Consider the following 25,203-nt stretch of genomic DNA (forward strand, 5'->3'; position numbering starts at 1 on the left):
GATCTCTTGCTCAATAGTCAAGTATTCTACCATGTGAGTCACACCGCCAGCCTGCACCAGTCTTTGAAATGATTCCTCTGCTGGCCACCTCTGCCTCTGCCTCACCGATATCATTTTCCTTCTCACAGAGGCCAGAGATCATTGAGTGAGTCAGAGGCTGGGCAGTGCCATGCTCGCAGGGCTGCCTCTCTAGTCTTGGTCACTTGTTCATTGAACACGTGGCAGAGCTTCAGAGGGGAAGTGTAATGTAAGCACAGCCGTGCTCTTAGGCTTACCAAATGCTTTCCAAAGTGAAAAGGGCTCTGGGAGGCCTTGATGAAAAGAAAGAAGTCAGCAAGTGGAGAGTTGAACACTCAGGTATGAATCGGAATGGGTTCCTGGGACAGGTTGTTTGGAACCCCTCCTCACTTTCAGAATCCCTCCCTAGAGGGCACACTTCAGGAGCCTGAACACACCCAGCCCATCTCTTCCCATGACTTCCATTTGTATCAATGAGCCCCAATTATTTCTGCATGTTCCTGTGATACGGCTGTCAATCTCCCTCTTTCTTCAGTCTCTCATGCTTTAGCCCAGGAAGCTTCCTGGCCCTCTCTTATGGTCCTAGATTCTTTGGGAAACAGGCAATTCTGTGTGTTAACGGCTGGGCTGTGGCCAGGTTTCTGCCAGGTTGGGCAGACTGTGCAGCAACTTCTGCCGGGCTTGTCTTTCTGCAGAGCGGGGATGATGAAGAATACCAGCGTATCTACACCACCAAGATCAAGCCTCGGCTGAGGTCAGAGGATGGAGTGGAAGGGGACCTTGGGGAGATGCAAAGCCGTACCATTACAGTGACCCGAAAGGTCACAGCCTACACTGTCGATGTGACTGGCCCGGAAGGAGCCAAAGATATTGACATCAGCAGCCCTGAGTTTATGATCAAGATTCCAAAGCATGAAGTGACAGAAATCTCTACGGTGGATGTAGAGGCCCAGCCTGGAAAGACAGTGATTAGACTTCCCTCGGGACCGGGGGCAGCCTCTCCAACCACAGGCTCTGCCCTTGACATCCAGTCAGGAGCCATTTCCGCCTCGGGACCAGAGCTTCAGAGTACTGGCCACTCAAAACTCCAGGTCACTGTGCCTGGAATCAAGGTGGGAAGTCCGGGCGTCCATGTCAGTGCAAAGGGTGACAAAGGAGAGGTTCGAGTTCCAGGAGTGGGCCTTTCGTCCTCCGTGGGGGGTGGGATGGTGGAAGTACAGGGCCCCTCCCTCCAGAGTGGTGACAGTGGGAAAATTAAAATTCCTACCATGAAGATGCCCACATTTGGTATCTCCACAGGGCCTGGCGCCCAGGCACCCGAGGTAGGGCTGAATGTTTCTGCACCTGAATTCTCCATGGGGCACAAGGGCAGCAAGCCAGGCCTGACGGTGAGTGGGGCAATCCAGGAGCCTCACCTGGAAGTCCAGGCACCCTCCGTCAGTATCAAGGGGCACGAGGGAAAGCTGACGGGCCCCCAGCTCACTGGACCATCTCTTGAGGGTGACTTAGGCCTGAAAGGTGCTAAGGCCCAGGGGAGCATAGGGATAGATGTCTCCGCTCCCCAAATTGAGGGTGGGCTCGCTGGCCCCAGGGTGGACGTTCAAGCCCCCAGTGTTGACATCCATGGGCCCGAGGGCAAACTGAGCATGCCCAAGATGAAAGTCCCTACATTCTCTGTAGCAGGATCCAAGGGAGCGGGAGCAGGGGTGGATGTGACACTGCCCACAGGTGAAGTGACTCTTTCTGGGGTGTCTGGGAATGTCAGCTTGCCTGAGATTGCTGCTGGTGGGCTAGAAGGGAAGGGGGTCAAAGTCAAGACGCCTGAGATGATCGTTCAGAAACCCAAAATCTCCATGCAGGATGTAGACCTGAGCCTCAGGTCCCCGAAACTGAAAGGAGACATTAAGATCCCGGTTCCGGAGGTGAAAGGTGATGTTAAAGGCCCTCAAGTGGCAGTTAAAGGCTCCAAAGTGGAGATAGAGACAGCAGGCCTAGAGGGTACCCTGACAGGCCCCAAGCTAGGTGGTCTTTCTGGGAAACCAGGCACATGTCGGATCTCCATGGCAGATGTCGACCTGAATGTGGCTGCCCCGAAAGGGAAAGGGGGTGTAGAGGTCACCCTTCCAAAAGTCGAAGGGAAAGTCAAAGTTCCCGAAGTGGGCATCAAAGGGCCCCAGGTGGATGTCAGTGCCCCAGCTGTAGAAGCTCATGGTCCAGAATGGAACCTGAAAATGCCCAAGTTCAGCTTTGCAGGGATCAAAGGGGAAGGCCCCGATCTAGATGTGACTCTACCCAAAGGAGACGCCAGTATTTCAGGGCCCAAGGTCAGGGTAGAAACTCCAGATGTCAGTGTGGAAGGTCTGGGGGGCAAACTTAAAGGCCCTGGTGTTAAGCTGCCTGAAGTAAGTGTCAAGACACCAAAGATCTCCATGCCTGATGTGGACCTGAGTGTGAAAGGTACAAAGGGAAAGGAGTATGACATAACAGTTCCAAAGCTTGAGGGAGACTTGAAAGGTCCCCAAGTGGACATTGCTGGCCCAGATGTGGACGTTCAGGGCCCAGACTGGCATCTGAAGATGCCCAAGATGAAAATGCCCAAGTTCAGTGTGCCAGGGCTCAAAGCAGAGGGTCCTGAAGTGGATGTGAACCTGCCCAAGGTAGACGTGGACATTTCTGGGCCCAAGGTAGAGGGTAGCGCTCCCGATGTGAGCCTCGAGGGACCGGAAGGAAAACTGAAAGGGCCTAAGTTTAAAATGCCTGAGATGAACATCAAAGCCCCCAAGATCTCGGTGCCAGATGTGGACTTACATTTGAAAGGCCCTAGTGCCAAGGGAACATATGATGTCACAGTTCCAAGGCCTGAAGGTGACATTAAAGTTCCTGATGTTGAACTTAAGAGTGCCAAAATTGATATTGAGGCTCCAGATGTGGATGTCCAAGGTCCAGACTGGCACTTGAAGATGCCCAAGATGAAAATGCCCAAGTTCAGCATGCCTGGCTTCAGAGCAGAGGGTCCGGATGTGGATGTGAACCTGCCCAAGGCCGACCTTGATGTATCGGGACCCAAGCTGGACATTGAAGGCCCGGATGTGAACATTGAAGGTCCGGATGGGAAACTGCAAGGGCCCAAGATCAAGATGCCTGACGTGAACATCAAAGCCCCCAAGATCTCCATGCCTGATGTGGATTTGCATATGAAAAGTCCCAAGGTAAAGGGAGACTACGATGTCACGGCGCCAAAGCTGGAAGGAGACCTGAAAGGCCCCAGAGTAGATGTCAGTGTTCCAGATGTTGACGTCCAAGGTCCAGATTGGAGCTTGAAGATGCCCAAGATTAAAATGCCAAAGTTCACCAAGCCCAGCCTCAAAGGAGAGGGCCCGGAAATTGATGTGAACCTGCCCAAAGCCGACATGGACATTTCTGCACCAAAGCTAGACATTAGTGCTCCAGATCTCAGCCTTGAAGGACCAGAAGGGAAGTTGAAAGGCCCCAAGTTTAAGATGCCTGAAATGCATTTCAAGGCTCCAAAGATGTCTCTGCCAGATGTTGATCTGGATCTCAAAGGACCAAAATTGAAAGGAAATCTAGATGTGTCTGCACCAAAAATAGAAGGGGAAGTAAAAGTTCCAGATGTCGACATCAAAGGGCCCAAGGTAGACATTAAAGCACCGGATGTGGAAGGTTCAGACTGGAGCCTGAAAATGCCCAAGATGAAAATGCCCAAGTTCAGTGTGCCCAGCCTCAAAGGCGAAGGTCCAGATGTGGATGTGAACCTTCCCAAGGCTGACATTGATGTGTCAGGACCCAAAGTAGGCATTGATGTTCCAGATGTAAGCCTGGAAGGCCCTGAAGGGAAGCTGAAGGGCCCCAAGTTCAAGATGCCAGACATGCACTTCAAGACCCCCAAGGTCTCCATGCCTGATGTAGACTTACATCTGAAAGGCCCCAAGGTCAAGGGGGACATGGATGTGACTGTGCCCAAACTAGAAGGTGAAATGAAAGTGCCAGATGTGGACATCAAAGGCCCTAAAGTGGACATCAAGGCCCCAGATGTGGATGTTCAAGGTCCAGACTGGCACCTGAAGATGCCCAAGATAAAAATGCCCAAGTTCAGCATGCCTGGCTTCAAAGCAGAGGGCCCTGAGGTGGATGTGAACCTGCCCAAGGCTGACCTTGATGTCTCAGGACCCAAGGTGGACATTGAAGGGCCTGACGTTAACATCGAAGGACCAGAAGGAAAACTGAAAGGCCCCAAGTTCAAGATGCCTGAGATGAACATCAAAGCCCCCAAGATCTCCATGCCTGACATTGATCTTAATCTGAAAGGTCCCAAAGTGAAGGGCGATGTGGACGTGTCTCTGCCCAAAGTAGAAGGTGAGATGAAGGTTCCTGAAGTTGACATCAAAGGCCCCAAAGTGGACATTGACGTCCCTGATGTGGACGTCCAAGGCCCAGACTGGCACCTGAAGATGCCCAAGGTGAAAATGCCCAAGTTCAGCATGCCTGGCTTCAAAGCAGAGGGTCCAGAGGTAGACGTGAACCTGCCCAAGGCTGACCTTGATGTGTCGGGACCCAAGGTGGACATTGAAGGTCCAGATGTGAATATTGAAGCTCCAGATGCAAAACTGAAAGGTCCCAAATTTAAGCTGCCAGAAATGCACATAAAGCCTCAGAAGATCTCCATGCCAGATGTTGGCTTACATTTGAAAGGTCCTAAAGTGAAAGGAGATCATGGCGTGACAATTCCAAAAGTAGAAGGAGAGATAAAAGCTCCTGCTATAGACATCAAAGGCCCCAAAATGGACATTAATGCACCAGATGTGGACGTCCATGGCCCAGACTGGCACCTGAAGATGCCCAAAGTGAAAATGCCCAAGTTTAGCATGCCTGGCTTCAAAGCAGAGGGTCCAGAGGTGGACGTGAACCTGCCCAAGGCTGACCTTGATGTCTCAGGACCCAAGGTGGACATTGATGTTCCAGATGTGAATGTAGAAGCTCCAGATGTGAAAGTGAAGGGTCCCAAGTTCAAGATGCCAAGCATGAACATACAGACACACAAAATCTCCATGCCTGATGTTGGCCTGAATCTGAAAGCGCCTAAACTGAAAGGCGATGTTGATGTGTCCCTTCCCAAAGTGGAAGGAAGCTTGAAAGGTCCCGAAATTGACGTGAAAGCCCCTAAAATGGATGTGGATATTGGGGATATTGACATTGAATGTCCAGAAGGGAAGCTGAAGGGCCCCAAGTTCAAGATGCCAGACATGCACTTCAAGACCCCCAAGGTCTCCATGCCTGATGTGGACTTACATCTGAAAGGCCCCAAGGTCAAGGGGGACATGGATGTGACTGTGCCCAAAGTAGAAGGTGAAATGAAAGTGCCAGATGTGGACATCAAAGGCCCTAAAGTGGACATCAAGGCCCCAGATGTGGACGTCCAAGGCCCAGACTGGCACCTGAAGATGCCCAAGATGAAAATGCCCAAGTTCAGCATGCCTGGCTTCAAAGCAGAGGGCCCTGAGGTGGATGTGAACCTGCCCAAGGCTGACCTTGATGTGTCAGGACCCAAGGTGGACATCGAAGGTCCAGATGTGGCTATTGAAGGGCCAGAGGGGAAGCTGAAGGGCCCCAAGTTTAAGATGCCCAAGTTGAATATCAAAGCTCCGAAAATATCTATGCCAGATGTGGACTTGAATTTGAAGGGACCCAAACTGAAAGGAGAAATAGATGCTTCTGTGCCGGAAATGGAAGGGGATCTCAGAGGCCCACAGGTTGATATTAAAGCTCCTGGTGTGGACGTGGAAGTGCCTGATGTTGATCTGGAATGTCCCGATGCAAAGCTGAAGGGCCCCAAGTTCAAGATGCCAGACATGCATTTCAAGACCCCCAAGATCTCCATGCCTGATGTGGACTTGCACTTGAAAGGCCCCAAGGTCAAAGGTGATGTGGATGTGTCTGTACCAAAACTGGAGGGAGATCTGAAAGCTCCTAGTGTGGACGTGGAAGTGCCTGATGTTGATCTGGAATGTCCCGATGCAAAGCTGAAGGGCCCCAAGTTCAAGATGCCAGACATGCATTTCAAGGCCCCCAAGATCTCCATGCCTGATGTGGACTTGCACTTGAAAGGCCCCAAGGTTAAGGGGGACATGGATGTGACTGTGCCCAAAGTAGAAGGTGAAATGAAAGTGCCGGATGTGGACATCAAGGGGCCTAAAGTGGACGTCAGTGCCCCAGATGTGGACGTCCACGGCCCAGACTGGCACCTGAAGATGCCCAAGATGAAAATGCCCAAGTTCAGCATGCCTGGCTTCAAAGCAGAGGGCCCTGAGGTGGATGTGAACCTGCCCAAAGCTGACCTTGATGTGTCAGGACCCAAGGTGGACATTGAAGGTCCAGATGTGGCTATTGAAGGGCCAGAGGGGAAGCTGAAGGGCCCCAAGTTTAAGATGCCTGAGATGCATTTCAAGACCCCCAAGATCTCCATGCCTGATGTGGACTTACACTTGAAAGGCCCCAGGGTCAAAGGTGATGTGGATGTGTCTGTACCAAAACTGGAGGGAGATCTGAAAGCTCCTAGTGTGGACGTGGAAGTGCCTGATGTTGATCTGGAATGTCCCGATGCAAAGCTGAAGGGCCCCAAGTTCAAGATGCCAGACATGCATTTCAAGGCCCCCAAGATCTCCATGCCTGATGTGGACTTGCACTTGAAAGGCCCCAAGGTCAAAGGTGATGTGGATGTGTCTGTACCAAAACTGGAGGGAGATCTGAAAGCTCCTAGTGTGGACGTGGAAGTGCCTGATGTTGATCTGGAATGTCCCGATGCAAAGCTGAAGGGCCCCAAGTTCAAGATGCCAGACATGCATTTCAAGGCCCCCAAGATCTCCATGCCTGATGTGGACTTGCACTTGAAAGGCCCCAAGGTCAAAGGTGATGTGGATGTGTCTGTACCAAAACTGGAGGGAGATCTGAAAGCTCCTGGTGTGGACGTGGAAGTGCCTGATGTTGATCTGGAATGTCCCGATGCAAAGCTGAAGGGCCCCAAGTTCAAGATGCCAGACATGCATTTCAAGACCCCCAAGATCTCCATGCCTGATGTGGACTTACATCTGAAAGGCCCCAAGGTCAAGGGGGACATGGATGTGACTGTGCCCAAAGTAGAAGGTGAAATGAAAGTGCCAGATGTGGACATCAAAGGCCCTAAAGTGGACATCAAGGCCCCAGATATGGACGTCCAAGGCCCAGACTGGCACCTGAAGATGCCCAAGATGAAAATGCCCAAGTTCAGCATGCCTGGCTTCAAAGCAGAGGGCCCTGAGGTGGATGTGAACCTGCCCAAAGCTGACCTTGATGTGTCAGGACCCAAGGTGGACATTGAAGGTCCAGATGTGGCTATTGAAGGGCCAGAGGGGAAGCTGAAGGGCCCTAAGTTTAAGATGCCTGAGATGCATTTCAAGACCCCCAAGATCTCCATGCCTGATGTGGATTTCAATTTAAAGGGTCCTAAAATCAAAGGGGACATTGATGCTTCAGCTCCAAAACTTGAGGGAGACTTCAAAGGTCCCGAACTAGATGTCAAGGTCCCCAAATTGGATGTTGATATGCCAGAAGTAGCTGTGGAAGGTCCAGAAGGCAAATGGAAAAGTCCTAAGTTCAAAATGCCAGACATGCACTTTAAAACTCCTAAAATATCCATGCCAGACATTGATCTACATTTGAAAGGTTCCAAGACAAAAGCAGAAGTAGGCATAGATGTTCCTAAAGTAGAAGCAGACCTCAAAGGGCCACAGGTGGACATCAGTGGCCCAGACATGGACATTGAAGGACCAGAGGGTAAACTGAAAGGCCCCAAGTTCAAGATGCCAGATGTCCATTTCAAAGCACCTAATATTTCTATGCCTGATGTTGATCTGAATCTAAAAGGCCCTAAAGTTAAGGGGGATGTGGATGTGACTGTGCCAGATGTGGACATCAAGGGCCCTAAAGTAGATGTGAATGCTCCTGAGATTCATGGCCCAGACTGGCACCTGAAGATGCCCAAGATGAAAATGCCCAAGTTCAGCATGCCTGGCTTCAGAGCAGAGGGCCCCGAGGTGGACGTGAACCTGCCCAAGGCTGACCTTGATGTCTCAGGACCCAAGGTGGACATTGAGGGGCCTGACGTTAACATCGAAGGACCAGAGGGAAAACTGAAAGGTCCCAAGTTCAAGATGCCTGAGATGAACATCAAAGCCCCCAAGATCTCCATGCCTGACTTTGATCTTAATCTGAAAGGTCCCAAAGTGAAGGGAGATGTGGACGTGTCTCTGCCCAAAGTAGAAGGTGAGATGAAGGTTCCTGAAGTTGACATCAAAGGCCCCAAAGTGGATATTGATGCCCCTGATGTGGACGTCCAAGGCCCAGACTGGCACCTGAAGATGCCCAAGGTGAAAATGCCCAAGTTCAGCATGCCTGGCTTCAAAGCAGAGGGTCCAGTGGTGGATGTGAACCTGCCCAAGGCCGACCTTGATGTCTCAGGACCCAAGGTGGACATTGAGGGGCCTGACGTTAACATCGAAGGACCAGAAGGAAAACTGAAAGGTCCCAAGTTCAAGATGCCTGAGATGAACATCAAAGCCCCCAAGATCTCCATGCCTGACTTTGATTTGCACCTGAAAGGTCCCAAAGTGAAGGGAGATGTGGATGTCTCCATGCCCAAAGTAGAAGGTGAAATGAAAGTGCCAGATGTGGACATCAAGGGGCCTAAAGTGGACATTGATGCCCCTGATGTGGATGTCCAAGGCCCAGACTGGCACCTGAAGATGCCCAAGATGAAAATGCCCAAGTTCAGCATGCCTGGCTTCAAAGCAGAGGGTCCCGAGGTGGATGTGAACCTGCCCAAGGCTGACCTTGATGTCTCAGGACCCAAGGTGGACATTGAAGGGCCTGACGTTAACATCGAAGGACCAGAAGGAAAACTGAAAGGCCCCAAGTTCAAGATGCCTGAGATGAACATCAAAGCCCCCAAGATCTCCATGCCTGACTTTGATCTTAATCTGAAAGGACCCAAAGTGAAGGGCGATGTGGACGTGTCTCTGCCCAAAGTAGAAGGTGAGATGAAGGTTCCTGAAGTTGACATCAAAGGCCCCAAAGTGGACATTGATGCCCCTGATGTGGACGTCCAAGGCCCAGACTGGCACCTGAAGATGCCCAAAGTGAAAATGCCCAAGTTCAGCATGCCTGGCTTCAAAGCAGAGGGTCCAGAAGTGGACGTGAACCTGCCCAAGGCCGACCTTGATGTGTCGGGACCCAAGGTGGACCTTAATGTTCCAGATGTGACTATTGACGCTCCAGATGTGAAAGTGAAGGGCCCCGAGTTCAAGATGCCTGAGATGAACATCAAAGCCCCCAAGATCTCCATGCCAGATATGGATCTTAATCTGAAAGGTCCCAAAGTGAAAGGAGATGTGGATATTTCCCTTCCCAACGTGGAGGGTGATTTGAAAGCACCTAGTCTTGACATAAAAGGCCCAAAAGTAGATTTAGAAGCTCTTGATGTTGACATTCATGGCCCCGAGGGCAAATTAAAAGGCCCCAAACTGAAGATGCCTGACACGCACGTGAATATGCCCAAGATCTCCATGCCGGACATTGACTTGAATTTGAAAGGCTCAAAGCTGAAGGGTGATGTGGATATCTCTGGACCCAAACTGGAGGGTGACATGAAAACTCCCAAATTGGATCTCAAGGGCCCTGAAGTGGACATTTCTGGTCCCAAAGTGAATATTGAAGGCAAATCAAAGAAATCTCGCTTCAAGCTTCCCAAATTTAATTTTTCAGTCCCCAAAGGTCAGACACCCGAGGTGGATGTCAAAGTGAAAAAGCCAGACATAGATGTAACAGGTCCAAAAGTTGATATTAATGCTCCTGAACTCGAGGTCCACGGAAAAGCAAAAGGCTCCAAGTTCAAGATGCCCTTCCTCAGCATTTCATCCCCCAAAGTTTCTATGCCTGACGTGGAACTCAATTTGAAAGGGCCCAAGGTCAAAGGTGACTTAGATGTCACGGGTCCTCACTTAGAAGGTGACTTGAAAGCTCCAAAATTGGATGTGGAGGCTCCAGAAGTCCATGTCAGCGCCCCAGATGTCAACGTTCATGGTCCAGACTGGAACGTGAAAATGCCCAAGATGAAAATGCCCAAGTTCAGTGTACCTGGAATAAAAGCAGAAGGGCCTGAGGTGGCTGTGGATTTACCTAAAGGAGACCTCAACATAGAAGGTCCCAGCATGAATATTGAGGCTCCCGTACTCAATGTGGAGGGTGCAGAGGGAAGCATAAAAGGTCCCAAGTTCAAGATGCCTGAGATGAACATCAAAGCCCCCAAGATCTCCATGCCAGATATTGACTTAAACCTGAAGGCTCCCAAATTGAAAGGTGATGTGGACGTGTCTCTGCCCAAAGTAGAAGGTGAGATGAAGGTTCCTGAAGTTGATATCAAAGGCCCCAAAGTGGACCTCGATGCTCCAGATGTGGACGTCCATGGCCCAGACTGGCACCTGAAGATGCCCAAAGTGAAAATGCCCAAGTTCAGCATGCCTGGCTTCAAAGCAGAGGGTCCAGAGGTGGATGTGAACCTGCCCAAGGCCGACCTTGATGTCTCAGGACCCAAGGTGGACATTGAGGGTCCAGATGTGAATGTAGAAGCTCCAGATGTGAAAGTGAAGGGCCCCAAGTTCAAGATGCCTGAGATGAACATCAAGGCCCCCAAAATCTCCATGCCTGACTTTGATCTAAATTTGAAGGGCCCCAAAATAAAGGGTGATGTAGATGTGTCTTTGCCAAAAGTAGAAGGTGAGATAAAGGTCCCTGAAGTGGACATCAAGGGACCCAAAGTGGACATTGACCCTCCAGATATTAACATTGAAGGTCCAGAAGGTAAAGTGAAGGGACCCAGATTTAAGATGCCAGAGATGCACCTCAAGACTCCCAAAATTTCAATGCCTGATATAGATTTAAACTTGAAGGGGCCCAAGATAGGGGGCGGTGTGGATGTTTCCCTTCCCAAGATTGAAGGGGATTTAAAAGGCCCAGACATCGACATCAAAGGCCCCAAAATGGATATCAATGCCCCAGATGTGGACGTCCATGGCCCAGACTGGCACCTGAAAATGCCCAAGATGAAAATGCCCAAGTTCAGCATGCCTGGCTTCAAAGGAGAGGGTCCAGAGGTGGATGTGAACCTGCCCAAGGCTGACCTGGATGTCTCAGGACCCAAGGTGGACATTGAGGGGCCTGATGTTGACATCAAAGGACCAGAAGGAAAACTGAAAGGTCCCAAGTTCAAGATGCCTGAGATGAACATCAAAGCCCCCAAGATCTCCATGCCAGACATTGATCTTAATCTGAAAGGTCCCAAAGTGAAGGGCGATGTGGATGTGTCTCTGCCCAAAGTAGAAGGTGAGATGAAGGTTCCTGAAGTTGACATCAAAGGCCCCAAAGTGGACATTGACGCCCCTGATGTGGACGTCCAAGGCCCAGACTGGCACCTGAAGATGCCCAAGGTGAAAATGCCCAAGTTCAGCATGCCTGGCTTCAAAGCAGAGGGTCCAGAGGTGGACATGAACCTGCACAAGGCTGATCTTGATGTGTCGGGACCCAAGGTGGACATTGATGTTCCAGATGTGAATGTAGAAGCTCCAGATGTGAAAGTGAAGGGCCCCAAGTTCAAGATGCCTGAGATGAACATCAAAGCCCCCAAGATCTCCATGCCAGACATTGATCTTAATCTGAAAGGTCCCAAAGTGAAGGGAGATGTGGACGTGTCTCTGCCCAAAGTAGAAGGTGAGATGAAGGTTCCTGAAGTTGACATCAAAGGCGCCAAAGTGGACATTGATGCCCCTGATGTGGACGTCCAAGGCCCAGATTGGCACCTGAAGATGCCCAAGGTGAAAATGCCCAAGTTCAGCATGCCTGGCTTCAAAGCAGAGGGTCCAGATGTGGATGTGAACCTGCCCAAGGCTGATCTTGAAGTCTCAGGACCCAAGGTGGACATTGAAGGGCCTGATGTTGACATTCATGGCCCAGAAGGCAAACTGAAGGGCCCCAAGTTTAAAATGCCTGACCTGCATCTTAAGGCCCCCAAGATCTCCATGCCTGACGTTGATCTGAATCTGAAGGGGCCAAAGGTGAAAGGAGATGTGGACGTGTCTCTGCCCAAAGTAGAAGGTGAGATGAAAGTTCCTGAAGTTGACATCAAAGGCCCCAAAGTGGACATTGACGCCCCTAGTGTGGACGTCCAAGGCCCAGACTGGCACCTGAAGATGCCCAAGGTGAAAATGCCCAAGTTCAGCATGCCTGGCTTCAAAGGAGAGGGTCCAGAAGTGGATGTGAACCTGCCCAAGGCCGATCTTGAAGTCTCAGGACCCAAGGTGGACATTGAAGGGCCTGATGTTGACATTCATGGCCCAGAAGGCAAACTGAAGGGCCCCAAGTTTAAAATGCCTGACCTGCATCTTAAGGCCCCCAAGATCTCCATGCCTGATGTTGATCTGAATCTAAAGGGGCCAAAAGTGAAGGGTGATGTGGACGTGTCTCTGCCCAAAGTAGAAGGTGAGATGAAGGTTCCTGAAGTTGACATCAAAGGCCCCAAAGTGGACATTGACGTCCCTGGTATGGACGTCCAAGGCCCAGACTGGCACCTGAAGATGCCCAAGGTGAAAATGCCCAAGTTCAGCATGCCTGGCTTCAAAGCAGAGGGTCCAGATGTGGATGTGAACCTGCCCAAGGCCGACCTTGATGTCTCAGGACCCAAGGTGGACATTGAAGGGCCTGATGTTGACATTCATGGCCCAGAAGGCAAACTGAAGGGCCCCAAGTTTAAAATGCCTGACCTGCATCTTAAGGCCCCCAAGATCTCCATGCCTGACGTTGATCTGAATCTGAAGGGGCCAAAGGTGAAAGGAGATGTGGACGTGTCTCTGCCCAAAGTAGAAGGTGAGATGAAAGTTCCTGAAGTTGATATCAAAGGCCCCAAAGTGGACATTGATGCCCCTGATGTGGACGTCCAAGGCCCAGACTGGCACCTGAAGATGCCCAAGGTGAAAATGCCCAAGTTCAGCATGCCTGGCTTCAAAGCAGAGGGTCCAGATGTGGATGTGAACCTGCCCAAGGCCGACCTTGATGTGTCAGGACCCAAGGTGGACATTGAGGGTCCAGATGTGAACATTGAAGCTCCAGATGTGAAAGTGAAGGGCCCCAAGTTCAAGATGCCTGAGATGAACATCAAAGCCCCCAAGATCTCCATGCCTGACTTTGACTTGCATCTGAAAGGACCCAAAGTGAAGGGAGATGTGGATGTGTCCCTGCCCAAAGTAGAAGGTGACCTCAAAGGCCCTGAAGTTGACATCAAAGGCCCTAAAGTGGACGTTGATGTTCCAGATGTGGATGTCCATGGCCCAGACTGGCACCTGAAGATGCCCAAAGTGAAAATGCCCAAGTTCAGCATGCCTGGCTTCAAAGCAGAGGGTCCAGATGTGGATGTGAACCTGCCCAAGGCTGATCTTGATGTCTCAGGACCCAAGGTGGACATTGAAGGGCCTGATGTTGACATTCATGGCCCAGAAGGCAAACTGAAGGGCCCCAAGTTTAAAATGCCTGACCTGCATCTTAAGGCCCCCAAGATCTCCATGCCTGACGTTGATCTGAATCTGAAGGGGCCAAAGGTGAAAGGAGATGTGGACGTGTCTCTGCCCAAAGTAGAAGGTGAGATGAAAGTTCCTGAAGTTGACATCAAAGGCCCCAAAGTGGACATTGATGCCCCTGATGTGGACGTCCAAGGCCCAGACTGGCACCTGAAGATGCCCAAGATAAAAATGCCCAAGTTCAGTGTGCCTGGCTTCAAAGGAGAGGGTCCAGAAGTGGATGTGAACCTGCCCAAGGCCAACCTTGATGTCTCAGGACCCAAGGTGGACATTGAGGGTCCAGATGTGAACATTGAAGCTCCAGATGTGAAAGTGAAGGGCCCCAAGTTCAAGATGCCTGAGATGAACATCAAAGCCCCCAAGATCTCCATGCCTGACTTTGACTTGCATCTGAAAGGACCCAAAGTGAAGGGAGATGTGGATGTGTCCCTGCCCAAAGTAGAAGGTGACCTCAAAGGCCCTGAAGTTGACATCAAAGGCCCTAAATTGGACGTTGATGTTCCAGATGTGGATGTCCATGGCCCAGACTGGCACCTGAAGATGCCCAAAGTGAAAATGCCCAAGTTCAGCATGCCTGGCTTTAAAGGAGAGGGTCCCGAGGTGGATGTGAACCTGCCCAAGGCTGACCTCGATGTGTCGGGACCCAAGGTAGACCTTGAGGGTCCCGATGTGAATATTGACGCTCCAGATGTGAAAGTGAAGGGCCCCAAGTTCAAGATGCCTGAGATGAACATCAAAGCCCCCAAGATCTCCATGCCTGACTTTGACTTGCATCTGAAAGGTCCCAAAGTGAAGGGAGATGCAGAGCTCTCCCTGCCTAAGGTGGAAGGTGACGTAAAGTGTCCCGATATTGATATGAAGGGCCCTGATGTAAATATTGAAGGTCCAGAAGGAAAATTAAAGGGCGCTAAATTTAAAATGCCAGACATGCATATCAAAGCTCCAAAGATTTCCATGCCTGACTTTGACTTACATCTCAAAGGGCCAAAGGCCAAGGGAGACGTGGACCTTTCATTACCTAAAGTAGAAGGTGACGTACATGGGCCTGACGTGCGCCTGGAAGGTCCTGAAGGGAAACTCAAAGGTCCCAAATTTAAAATGCCTGATGTTCATTTCAAAACTCCACAAATCTCCATGAGTGACATTGATCTGAACTTGAAAGGACCTAAGGTAAAGGGAGACATGGACATTTCGATTCCCAAGCTGGAAGGAGATCTGAAAGGCCCCAAAATGGATGTGTCAGGTCCCAGTGTGGATTTAGAAATGCCAGATGTTGACATTCATGGCCCAGAAGGCAAACTGAAGGGCCCCAAGTTTAAAATGCCTGACCTGCATCTTAAGGCCCCCAAGATCTCCATGCCTGATGTTGACCTGAATCTGAAGGGGCCAAAGGTGAAGGGCGATGTGGATGTGTCTCTGCCCAAAGTAGAAGGTGACCTCAAAGGCCCTGAGGTGGACATCAAGGGCCCCAAAGTGGATGTTAATGTTCCAGATGTGGATGTCCATGGCCCAGACTGGCACCTGAAGATGCCCAAGATGAAAATGCCCAAGTTCAGCATGCCTGGCTTCAAAGCAGAGGGTCCAGAGGTGGATGTGAACCTGCCCAAGGCCGACCTTGATGTCTCAGGACCCAAGGTGGACATTGAGGGGCCTGACGTTAACATCGAAGGACCAGAAGGAAAACTGAAAGGTCCCAAGTTCAAGATGCCTGAGATGAACATCAAAGCCCCCAAGATCTCCATGCCTGACTTTGATTTGCACCTGAAAGGTCCCAAAGTGAAGGGAGATGTGGATGTGGCTCTGCCCAAAGTCGAAGGTGATCTCAAGGGCCCTGAGGTTGATATAAAGGGACCTAAGATGGACATTAACGCCCCTGGTGTGGACGTCCAAGGCCCAGACTGGCACCTGAAGATGCCCAAGATGAAAATGCCCAAGTTCAGCATGCCTGGCTTCAAAGCAGAGGGTCCAGAAGTGGATGTGAACCTGCCCAAGGCTGACCTTGATGTGTCGGGACCCAAGGTGGACATTGAAGGGCCTGACGTTAACATCGAAGGACCAGAAGGAAAACTGAAAGGCCCCAAGTTCAAGATGCCTGAGATGAACATCAAAGCCCCCAAGATCTCCATGCCTGACCTTGACTTAAGCCTGAAAGGTCCTAAAGTGAAGGGAGATATGGATGTGTCTTTGCCCAAAGTAGAAGGTGACCTCAAAGGCCCTGAGGTGGATATCAAAGGCCCTAAAGTGGACATTGACGCCCCTGATGTGGATGTCCATGGCCCGGACTGGCACCTGAAGATGCCCAAGGTGAAAATGCCCAAGTTCAGCATGCCTGGCTTTAAAGGAGAGGGTCCAGAGGTGGATGTGAACCTGCCCAAGGCTGACCTTGATGTCTCAGGACCCAAGGTGGACCTTGAGGGTCCAGATGTGAACATTGACGCTCCAGATGTGAAAGTGAAGGGCCCCAAGTTCAAGATGCCCGAGATAAATATCAAGGCTCCCAAGATCTCCATGCCTGATGTGGATCTGGATTTAAAGGGCCCCAAAGTAAAAGGAGATTTTGATGTGACTGTTCCTAAGATAGAAGGTTCTTTCAAAGGGCCTGAGGTAGATCTTCAAGGTCCGAATCTGGATTTCAAAGGCCCTGAAGCCAAACTCAGTGGCCCTAATTTGAAGATGCCATCCCTGGATGTATCTGCTCCTAAAGTAACTCTTCCAGAAGTGGATTTGCATCTCAAGACACCCCAAATTGGAGTTTCTGGCCCCAAATTAGAAGGTGGTGAAGTTGACCTGAAAGGACCCAAAGTCGATTTAGAAACTCCAAGCTTAGATGTGAACATGGAGGTCCCAGATATTAATATCGAGGGACCAGATGTGAAAATTTCTAAATACAAGAAATCAAAGTTTGGCTTTGGTGCAAAAAGCCCAAAGGCTGACATCAAGTCACCCTCGCTGGAGGTGACTGGTCCTGAGGCAGAACTGAACGTTGAGACTCCTGAAGTCAGCGTCAGCGGCAAAGGCAAGAAAAGTAAGTTCAAGATGCCTAAAATTCACATAAGCGGACCTAAAATTAAAGCCAAAAAGCAAGGATTTGATTTAAATGTGCCTGGGGGTGAAATAGACGCCAGTCTGAAAGCCCCAGAGGTGGAGGCCAGTGTCACAGGGCCAGATGCTGCATTCAAGGCTGACATGAAATCCCCCAAATCTAAGAAAACTATGTTTGGAAAAATGTACTTTCCAGATGTTGAGTTTGACATTAAGTCACCTAAATTAAAAGCTGAGGCCCCTCTCCCAAGCCCCAAGATGGAGGGTGAAATCCAGGCCACTGATGTGGCTATTTCTTCACCGGGAATCCATATCGAAGCTCCCGACGTCAAAGTGAAGTCTCCAAAGTTCAAGATGCCCAGTGTAGAACTCTCAGGGCCAAAACTTGAGGGAGACCTGAAAGGACCCAGCATACAGGCCAATTTTGACACACCTGATGTCAACATCAAAGGCGTCGAGGCCAAAGTCAAAACACCATCTTTTGGCATTTCTGCTCCTCAAGTCTCTTTGCCTGATGTGGACATGAACTTGAAAGGACCAAAGATACAGGGCGATGTCCCCAGTGTGGGAATGCAAGGCCCGGACCTAGACCTGCAAGGTCCTGATGCCAAAATCAAGTTCCCCAAGTTCTCAATGCCCAAGATCAGTGTGCCTGGCGTGAAAATAGAAGGTGGGGGACCCGAGGTCCATGCCCATGGACCCTCTCTTGAAGGAGGCTTGAGCATACCAGATATGAAGTTTGGAGGGCCTGATGTCTCACTAAAGGGTCCAGGCGTAGATCTGCCTTCAGTGAACCTTTCTATGCCCAGCGTCTCTGGGCCTGACCTTGACCTGAACTTGAAAGGACCAAGTCTGAAAGGAGACCTGGCTGCATCCATTCCCGGCGTGAAGATGCAAGGCCCGGGGCTTGACGTGAGCAGTGCCAGTGGAAAGATACAGCTGGGAGGAGGTGGTGTTGGAGCATCAGATCTGACGCTGCAGGGACCAAGCCTACAGGGAGATCTGGCTGTGTCTGGTGACATCAAGTGCCCTAAAGTATCTGTAGGTGCTCCCAATCTAAGCTTGGAGGCATCTGAAGGTGGGATTAAATTTCCCCAAATGAATCTGCCCCACTTTGACATCTCTACTCCAGGATCCGACTTGGACATTCATCTCAAGGGGCCACAGGTTTCTGGAGATCTCACCAGGCCAGGCATGGGTATGAACCTGAAAGGGCCCCAGATCTCAGCACCCGGTATGGACTTGAATGTGGAAGGACCAAAAGTAAAAGGAAGCCTTGGTGCCTCTGGTGACATAGAAGGCCTCTCTGTCAGAGGGGGTCTTCCTGGCCTCGAAGGAAAAGTCCAGATGCCAGGAGTAAAGGCGTCTGGCTGCGAGGTGGGCCTGCCGGCTGTGAATGTGCAACTCCCAACTGGGCAGGTCTTGGGTCCTGAAATCAAAGGCGATCTGAAGGGTTCAGGGCTAGATTGCCATGGAACGGTTCCTGATATCAACATAAAGGGGCCTTCCGTTACCACCACATCTCTGGAGTCAGATTTCGGTGTCAACTTGAAGGGCCCGAAAATCAAAGGTGGTATAGATGTTGCAGGCACTGTTAGTGCCCCAGAAATCAGCCTAGGTGAAGGACATATAGGTGTCAAGGGCTCCTCTGGGCTCAACTTGGATGCGCCAAAGTTTGCCGGGGGCCTTCATTTCTCAGGACCAAAAGTAGAAGGAGGCGTGAAAGGAGGTGAGATTGGAGTCCAGGGTCCTGGACTGAGTGTTTGTGGGCCTCACTTGGAAAGTGGATCTGGAAAAGTTACATTCCCCAAGATGAAGATACCCAAGTTTACCTTCTCTGGCCGGGAGCTGGTGGGCAGAGAAGTAGGGGTGGATGTCCATTTCCCTAAAGTAGAAGCCAATGTGCAAGCAGGCGCTGGAGAAGGCGAATGGGAAGAATCGGAAGTGAAACTGAAGAAATCCAAAATCAAAATGCTCAAATTTAATTTCTCCAAGCCTAAAGGGAAAGCTGGTGCCACCAGCTCCCCAGAAGCATCCATCTCTGGGTCTAAAGGTGACCTGAAAAGCTCCAAAGCCAGCCTGGGTTCCCTGGAAGGAGATGCCCAAGCAGAAGCCTCCTCCCCCAAAGGCAAATTCTCCCTGTTTAAAAGTAGGAAACCAGGGCACCGCTCCAATTCCTTCAGCGACGAGAGGGAGTTCTCAGCACCCTCTACCCCCACCGGGACTTTGGAATTTGAAGGTGGAGAAATGTCCCTGGAAACTGGCAAAGTCAAAGGCAAGCATGGCAAGCTGAAATTTGGTACCTTTGGTGGATTGGGGTCAAAGAGCAAAGGTCACTATGAGGTGACTGGGAGTGATGAGGAGACAGGCAAGTTACAGGGGAGTGGTGTGTCCTTGGCCTCTAAGAAGTCCCGACTGTCCTCTTCTTCTAGTAATGACAGTGGGACAAAGGTTGGCATCCAGCTGCCAGAGGTAGAACTGGCCGTTTCTACCAAGAAAGAGTAGTGGGTCTCTGTATGTGTGTACATATATATATGTATATATAAAACAAAAGAGAGAGTATGTCAGTCTTGGGTGTGTTTGTATATAAACTCCAAAGAAAAACACCCCGACAGCCTCAGCAATAATGCAAAGATTGTGCCTCTGCCCTTGGCAAGTGCTGAAAACAAAACCAAAAACCAAACACCAACTGCCTCTAGGCTCCTGGAACCCTGCAGGTAGCTGGAGTTTCAAGTTCAGCCCAGGTCAAGTCAACAGTATTTGCCTTAAAGATTTCAGGGTGTTTTTGTTTTTGTTTTTGCTTTGACTGCTGAGAGCTCTTGTTTACTAAGCAAGCTTTGTGTATCTGTGTGTGTGTGTTTATTATCATTTTTACTGAACATTGTTAGTGTTGGGGATAAGGGAAACCCACTTTTTCATTGTAATAGCTTTTGGGGGGCATTCTTAGTAACAGAAGGTGGGATAAAAGGCAGTGGGTGGGGTCAGAACTTAATCGCTCCTGAGATTTGATCTGTTCAAATAGTTATATCTAGAGATGACCAGAGAGAGACATGGCAGCCAGAGTGTGGGTATTTTTCTCAAACTCGTTAGCATAGATTTTTTCTCTCTCCAGGGGTGGTGGTTTCAGTTTGGTGCTCAGGGTGAGAGGAAGTTAGAGCGTTTGCAGATTATTCCACCAGGTCAATACCAAGGGGCTTCTATTCTGTGTTTTGTAAGAGAAACGTCTGAATATGACTTGCCATGTTCTTGACATTAGTCCTGATTTCCTTTAACAAATACTATCATGAGCGAGATGATTTCTGGCACTTTAATGGCAAATTAATTGAGAATGTAAGAATATTGATGCTGTACGAGGCAAATAAAAGTTTATTAACCTTGATAACCTGTGTCATTGTTTTCTGTGATGACAGGGTGGGGTCAGGGCAGGTTACTCATCCTTGACTGTTGCGTCAAGACACATGGAGTTACCACTGCTAGTTTTGTTAGTGATTTTTTTTTTCTTTTGGAGCTTGAACTCAGGGCCTGGGTGCTGTCCCTGAACCTTTGTGCTCTACCACTTGAGCCAAAGCTCTACTTCTGGCTTTGAGTTAGAGATAAGAGTTACACTAGGGTTATAGGAATGAGTCAACAGCATCTGGCATTCTTTTTTCTTTTCCTGTTTTTTTTTTTTTTTTGTCAGTCCTGGGGCTTGAACTCAGGGCCTGGGCACTGTCCCTGAGCTTCTTTTTTTTGCTTAAGGCTAGCACTCTACCATTTGAGCCACAGCACCACTTCAGCCTTTTCTGTGTACTGAGGAATTGAACCTAGAACTTCATGTATGCTAGGCAACCACTGTATCACTGAGCCATGGTTTCCGGTCCCCTTAAATTTTGTGTGTGTGTGTGTGTGTGTGTCTGTGTGTGTGTCTGTGTGTGTGTCTGTGTGTGTGTGTGTGTTTCGTGGACCTTGAACTCTGGGCCTGGGCACTGTCCCTGAACTCTTTAAATATTTTTATTGTTATATATTATACAGGTGATATACAGAGGGATTACTGTTACATAGATCAGATGAGTATATTTCTTTCTTTCTTTTCTTTTTTTGTGGGTCATGGGGCTTGAACTCAGCCTGAGCTCTTCAACCCAAGGCCCTACCCTTGAGCCAAGCTTCACTTCCCGTTTTCTAGAGGTTAATTGGAGATAAGAGTCTCATGTTCTTTAGTGCCCGGGCTGGCTTTGAATCTTGATCCTCAGATCTCAGCCTCCTGAGTAGCTATGATTACAGGCGTGGGCCACTGTATAAATTTCTGGGTTTTTTGAACAATGTCACCCCTTCCCCCTCTCCCTTTTATTTTAACCCCCAGTTTTTCTCTCCCGTCCCCACCTACATGTTGTAGAATTCATTGTCAACATAGAATTCAGTGAGTACCACTGCTGCATTTGTTTGCCCTTTGTCCCTCCATTTCTGCGCCTAAAAGGATGCATTCTTTCTTGGTTCACATGGTGGGTCTGGCTATGCCACTACTGAAGTAAGAGAGGTAGAGCCCTAGGCGGGAGCAAGGCTCTGGGTTCCATCTAGAAAAAGGGAGAGAAGATATACCTTGTGTGATGGCCCAATCTCCCCGGACCCTTCCATCAGCTTTGCATCCTTGGATATGGACTCAAGATTCAGAAACTGTTCTAAATGGCTGGGGGGTTACAGATATGAACAGGTGAGCGGGAGGGGGTGGGGAGAGTCCTATTAGAGTGGCAGGAAGGATTCCTGCTGTGAAGCACAGGATGGCATTGGCTATGGGTTGTCTAGTGGCCTCAGGTCACTTGTACACGCTAGGCCTCAGTTTACCCTGAACTTGTAGTGCCAATCTTGCCAGGGGCTGGTGGTTCCTGCTTGTTATCCTAACTACTCAGGAGGCTGAGATCTGAAGATCAAGGTGTGAAATGGTAGGGAGAGGGGCCGGAAAGTGTGAAGTTCTCTCCAGTTAACCAACCAAAAAGCTGGAATCGGAGGTGTGGCTCAAGCAGTACAGCGCTAGCCTTGAGCTTAAAAGCTAAGCGAGAGCATGGGCATGGGGAAGGAAGACAACAAAGCATTGCAACTCAGTGGCTTCTGGAGGCCACAGAATGGGCGCCTCCTGGCAGTGACCATTACCCCCGAAGGAACTGCAAATGCCCAGCTGGCCTCCTGGTCTCAGGCGACACCTGCCCACTCCTGTTGTCCCCACTCCCGCTTCTCCTCTTGGTGTCATTGCCTCTGCCGGCCTTCTTCCAGTCCCTGGTCAGAATGACCCAATATTATCCTCCATGTCCTGGACTCTCTGGATCTTATCTGTTGAGGCCCCTATTGCTGCACTGGAAAGTGAGAACAGCAGAGGGAATTAGGAAGGGGCCAGGCTGCCTCTCGGATGTCCTTTCTCAGAGTGCCAGGAATGGTGGTGGCCTGAGCTGCAAGCCTCTGAGTATTCCTCACTGCGGGCATTGTGGCCATGTGCGGACAATGGTGTGACAAAGGGGACAGTTAGACGATGAAATTAGCTGAGTACTGGCAGCTTATACATATAATCAATCCTAGCTACTCAGGAGGCTGAGATCTCAGGATCAAGGCTGAAAAAAAAAATTCCAAAACCCAAAACCCAGAAGAGGAGCTATGGCTCAAGTGGTAAAGCACCAGCATTGAGCAAGAAACCTGAGTAAGAATATGATGCCCTGAGTTGAGAAACTGCTCTCATGCTTGGTCAGGGGGGGGCCTGGGGCGGGCATGGCAGAGGGAGTGGGAGATAGGGGGAGAGGGCCTGGCATTTGGCTGCGTTGTCCACTCTGTGGCGGGTGAAGTGCTCTGACCGCACCCCTGCAGGGGCCCCCCGTAGGGTCAGAGAATCAAGGTGCCACGCGGGGCTGAGAAGCAGGGAGAAGGCGCCTGGAGGTGGAGGGGGGCAGATAGGACATTTAGGACCATACCTCATCATCACCAACAGCCCCCCGTGATTTCCTTAACAACAATGGCTATTTCCCAGGTAGGCCACAATCAGCTGGCATTCGGCTACTGCTTGGTGTCTTCCTTGCTTTAATCTGGAAAGAGCTCTCATTTACGCAGGAGACAGGCATAGTGATCTCAGACACAAATGCTCCTCAGCCTGGGTTTGTTTGATGTTGTGTTTTCTTTCCCCCCCTTGGTTGGATTCAGGTTATGCATTTTGGGGTGGGAAAACCCCAGAAATAACCTGAGGTGCTCTCAGTGCCTCCCTTAGAAGGATGACATGTGATAGGTACATTGGGCCACATTGCTTTACCTTTGGAATTTATGTTTTCAAGCAACAAGTCCAAGCTGGGGCAGGTTTCTTTTGCAAGAGTGCTTTAGAGGGCTGGTGGCATGCTTAGCCTTGCCTTCCTCTTCAATTGGGGGTTTGGAAAATGGGACTCTTGGCTTTGGGTTTGCAGCACAGAGCAGCTCTGTCTTTCTGCACGAGGACAAAGAATTCGTGCATGAATGCTTGCCACGAGCCTGGAATGCCATGTGCTGTTTACCAGCCTTGGAGTGGCCCGGTAGGGTCAGGCTGCCTCAAGGGCTTCTGACAGCCTGCAGGGATCCTGAAATCTCTGCCCTGGGCCACAGCAGGTGTGTGGGGTTTCCCTTAAATACTTCTGTTCTTTTTCTTTTTGTTTATTCACTCAAGGCTGCTGCTCTGCCAGCCACAGCTCCACTGCCAGCTTTTTGGTGGTTTCATTAGAGGTAATAATCTCATGGACTTTCTTATCTGGGTTAGCCCAGAACTGTGATCCTCAGATCTTAGCCTCCTGAGGTGTGAGGATTACAACGTGGAAGTCTGGCTTTCTTTTCTCATTTAGCTGGAACCGCCCAGCTAATGAGGCTCAGAACCCCAGCCAGATCACAGCACTCCGTGATATCTTGTATGACTGAGACGCCTGTGCTTTTTTACATAGCATTGGGCTCACTCTGCTACCAAAAAGACTTAATAGTAAGGAGAGTTTCAAAGCTTGAGAGGGGCCAGGAGAGGTAATCCACTGTGAGATGGAGGAGTTGAGTGAGGGCCGGTTTCTTCAACAGGGTGGGGCTAGGAGGAGGGAGAGGAAGGGCAGAGAATGGGACAGAAACTGGAGGCCAAGGCTGGGTTCACCCTTGAAAGGCAAAAAAGAAAAAAAAAAAAAGTCTGTATCTACCCCACCATGAGGCTATGTTTTGAAGGGACAAGGTTTGCTCTGGGTCTCAAGTAGAGTGACACCTTGCTCAAGGTTGGCCTCGTGAGCTGCTGCCAGCCCCTCCTGTGGCTTTCCTGACCCTTTCTGAGTCTGCAACTCTTTCATGCTAATAAACAAGACAGAAAAGCCGATCAAAGCACAAGCGTTCTAACAGCCCCACCCAGGGGCCCTGGACCACAGCTCAGCCATCCTAGAAGCCCTGGGGGCCACCCTAATGAGGGGCCACTCGGACTGGCCCTGGCACATCCCTTTGGACAGTTGTCCCCGACTGACGTTTCCCCTGGCGTCTCTGCACCTGCCAGCCCGGCAGAGGCTGTTGTTAAAACCTGTTGGAAAAGGTACCAACGGCCTGCGGTGTGAACTCAAGGGCCTTGGACTTTCTGGGTGGAATGGAGCCCTCAGCCAGCCCATCCCCAGGGCCACACCCAAGGGAAGGGACTCCAACCTGGAGCCCTCTCACCTTCCCTTCCGGAGATGAAGAAGAAAGAGCCCTTGGGGCGTGTGGGGAGCAACACTCTAGGTCCTGGAGAAGGAAGATTAAAGGAGTAAGAAAAGGAAAAGCCAGGGGCTGAGAGTTTGGCCTAGGCGTAGCATGCTTGCCTAGAATGCCCGGAGGCCTGGGTTCGATTCCTTGGTACCACATACATGGAAAAGGCTGCAAGTGGTGCTGCAGCTCAAGTGGCAGAGCTCCAGTTTTGAGAAAACCCAAGGACAGTGCCTAGGCCCTGAGTTCAAGCCCCGGGACTGGAGGGAAAAAAGAAAAAGAAAAGAAAAGGGAAGGAGACAGGCTGCAGTGTGGCTCACTAGTACAGTCTTTGTCTAGGCTGTGCAAAACCAAGCGTGGTCCCAAGCACCAAATAACAACAATGAAAACAAAAAGAAGAGAGGGACAGGAGGAAGGGAAGGAAGGAAGAAAGGGACGGAGAGAGGGAGAAAGGAAGGGAAGAAAGGAGGAAGAAAGGAAAGGAAGGAGAGAGGGGAGCAAGGGACGTAGGAAGCAGGACAGCACGGAAGGATGCTGTCTGCGGTGGTTGTCTCTCCAAATACGGTTACTCTACCTCGAGGCAAACCAGAACTCAGCTCACATCTGGTAGCCCTCCTTCTGCAATCGGAGGCCATGTAGTCTAGATTTGACCTGTTCAGTCAAACTGCTAAATCTCCAGGCTCTATTCTGAATTCTGCCACCCCTACCTGGAGGAATTTTTTAATCCATTTTAGAGCCTTTGCAAAGCAGGGTGCTGGGCACAGAGGACTGAAGATACTGGGCATCAAGAAAGAAG

The 25,203-nt window shown here is 50.3% G+C and overlaps 1 protein-coding gene across 1 annotated transcript in view; it reads left to right on the plus strand.

The window, feature by feature from the left end:
- The window catches only part of Ahnak (AHNAK nucleoprotein), a 34,291-nt gene extending 14,176 nt beyond the window's left edge, over positions 1-20,115 (plus strand). Inside the window, exon 5 of the mRNA XM_090347537.1 lies at positions 714-20,115. Within this exon, the coding sequence (XP_090203663.1) occupies positions 714-19,238 (18,525 nt within the window). The 3' untranslated portion in view covers positions 19,239-20,115. The remainder of the gene's footprint in view (positions 1-713) is intronic.
- Positions 20,116-25,203: the final 5,088 nt, after the last annotated feature.

This window comes from Megascapheus bottae, chromosome 16 (assembly GCF_031878675.1).
Source record: "Megascapheus bottae isolate mThoBot1 chromosome 16, mThoBot2.hap1, whole genome shotgun sequence".
NCBI classification, from domain to species: Eukaryota; Metazoa; Chordata; class Mammalia; order Rodentia; family Geomyidae; genus Megascapheus; species Megascapheus bottae.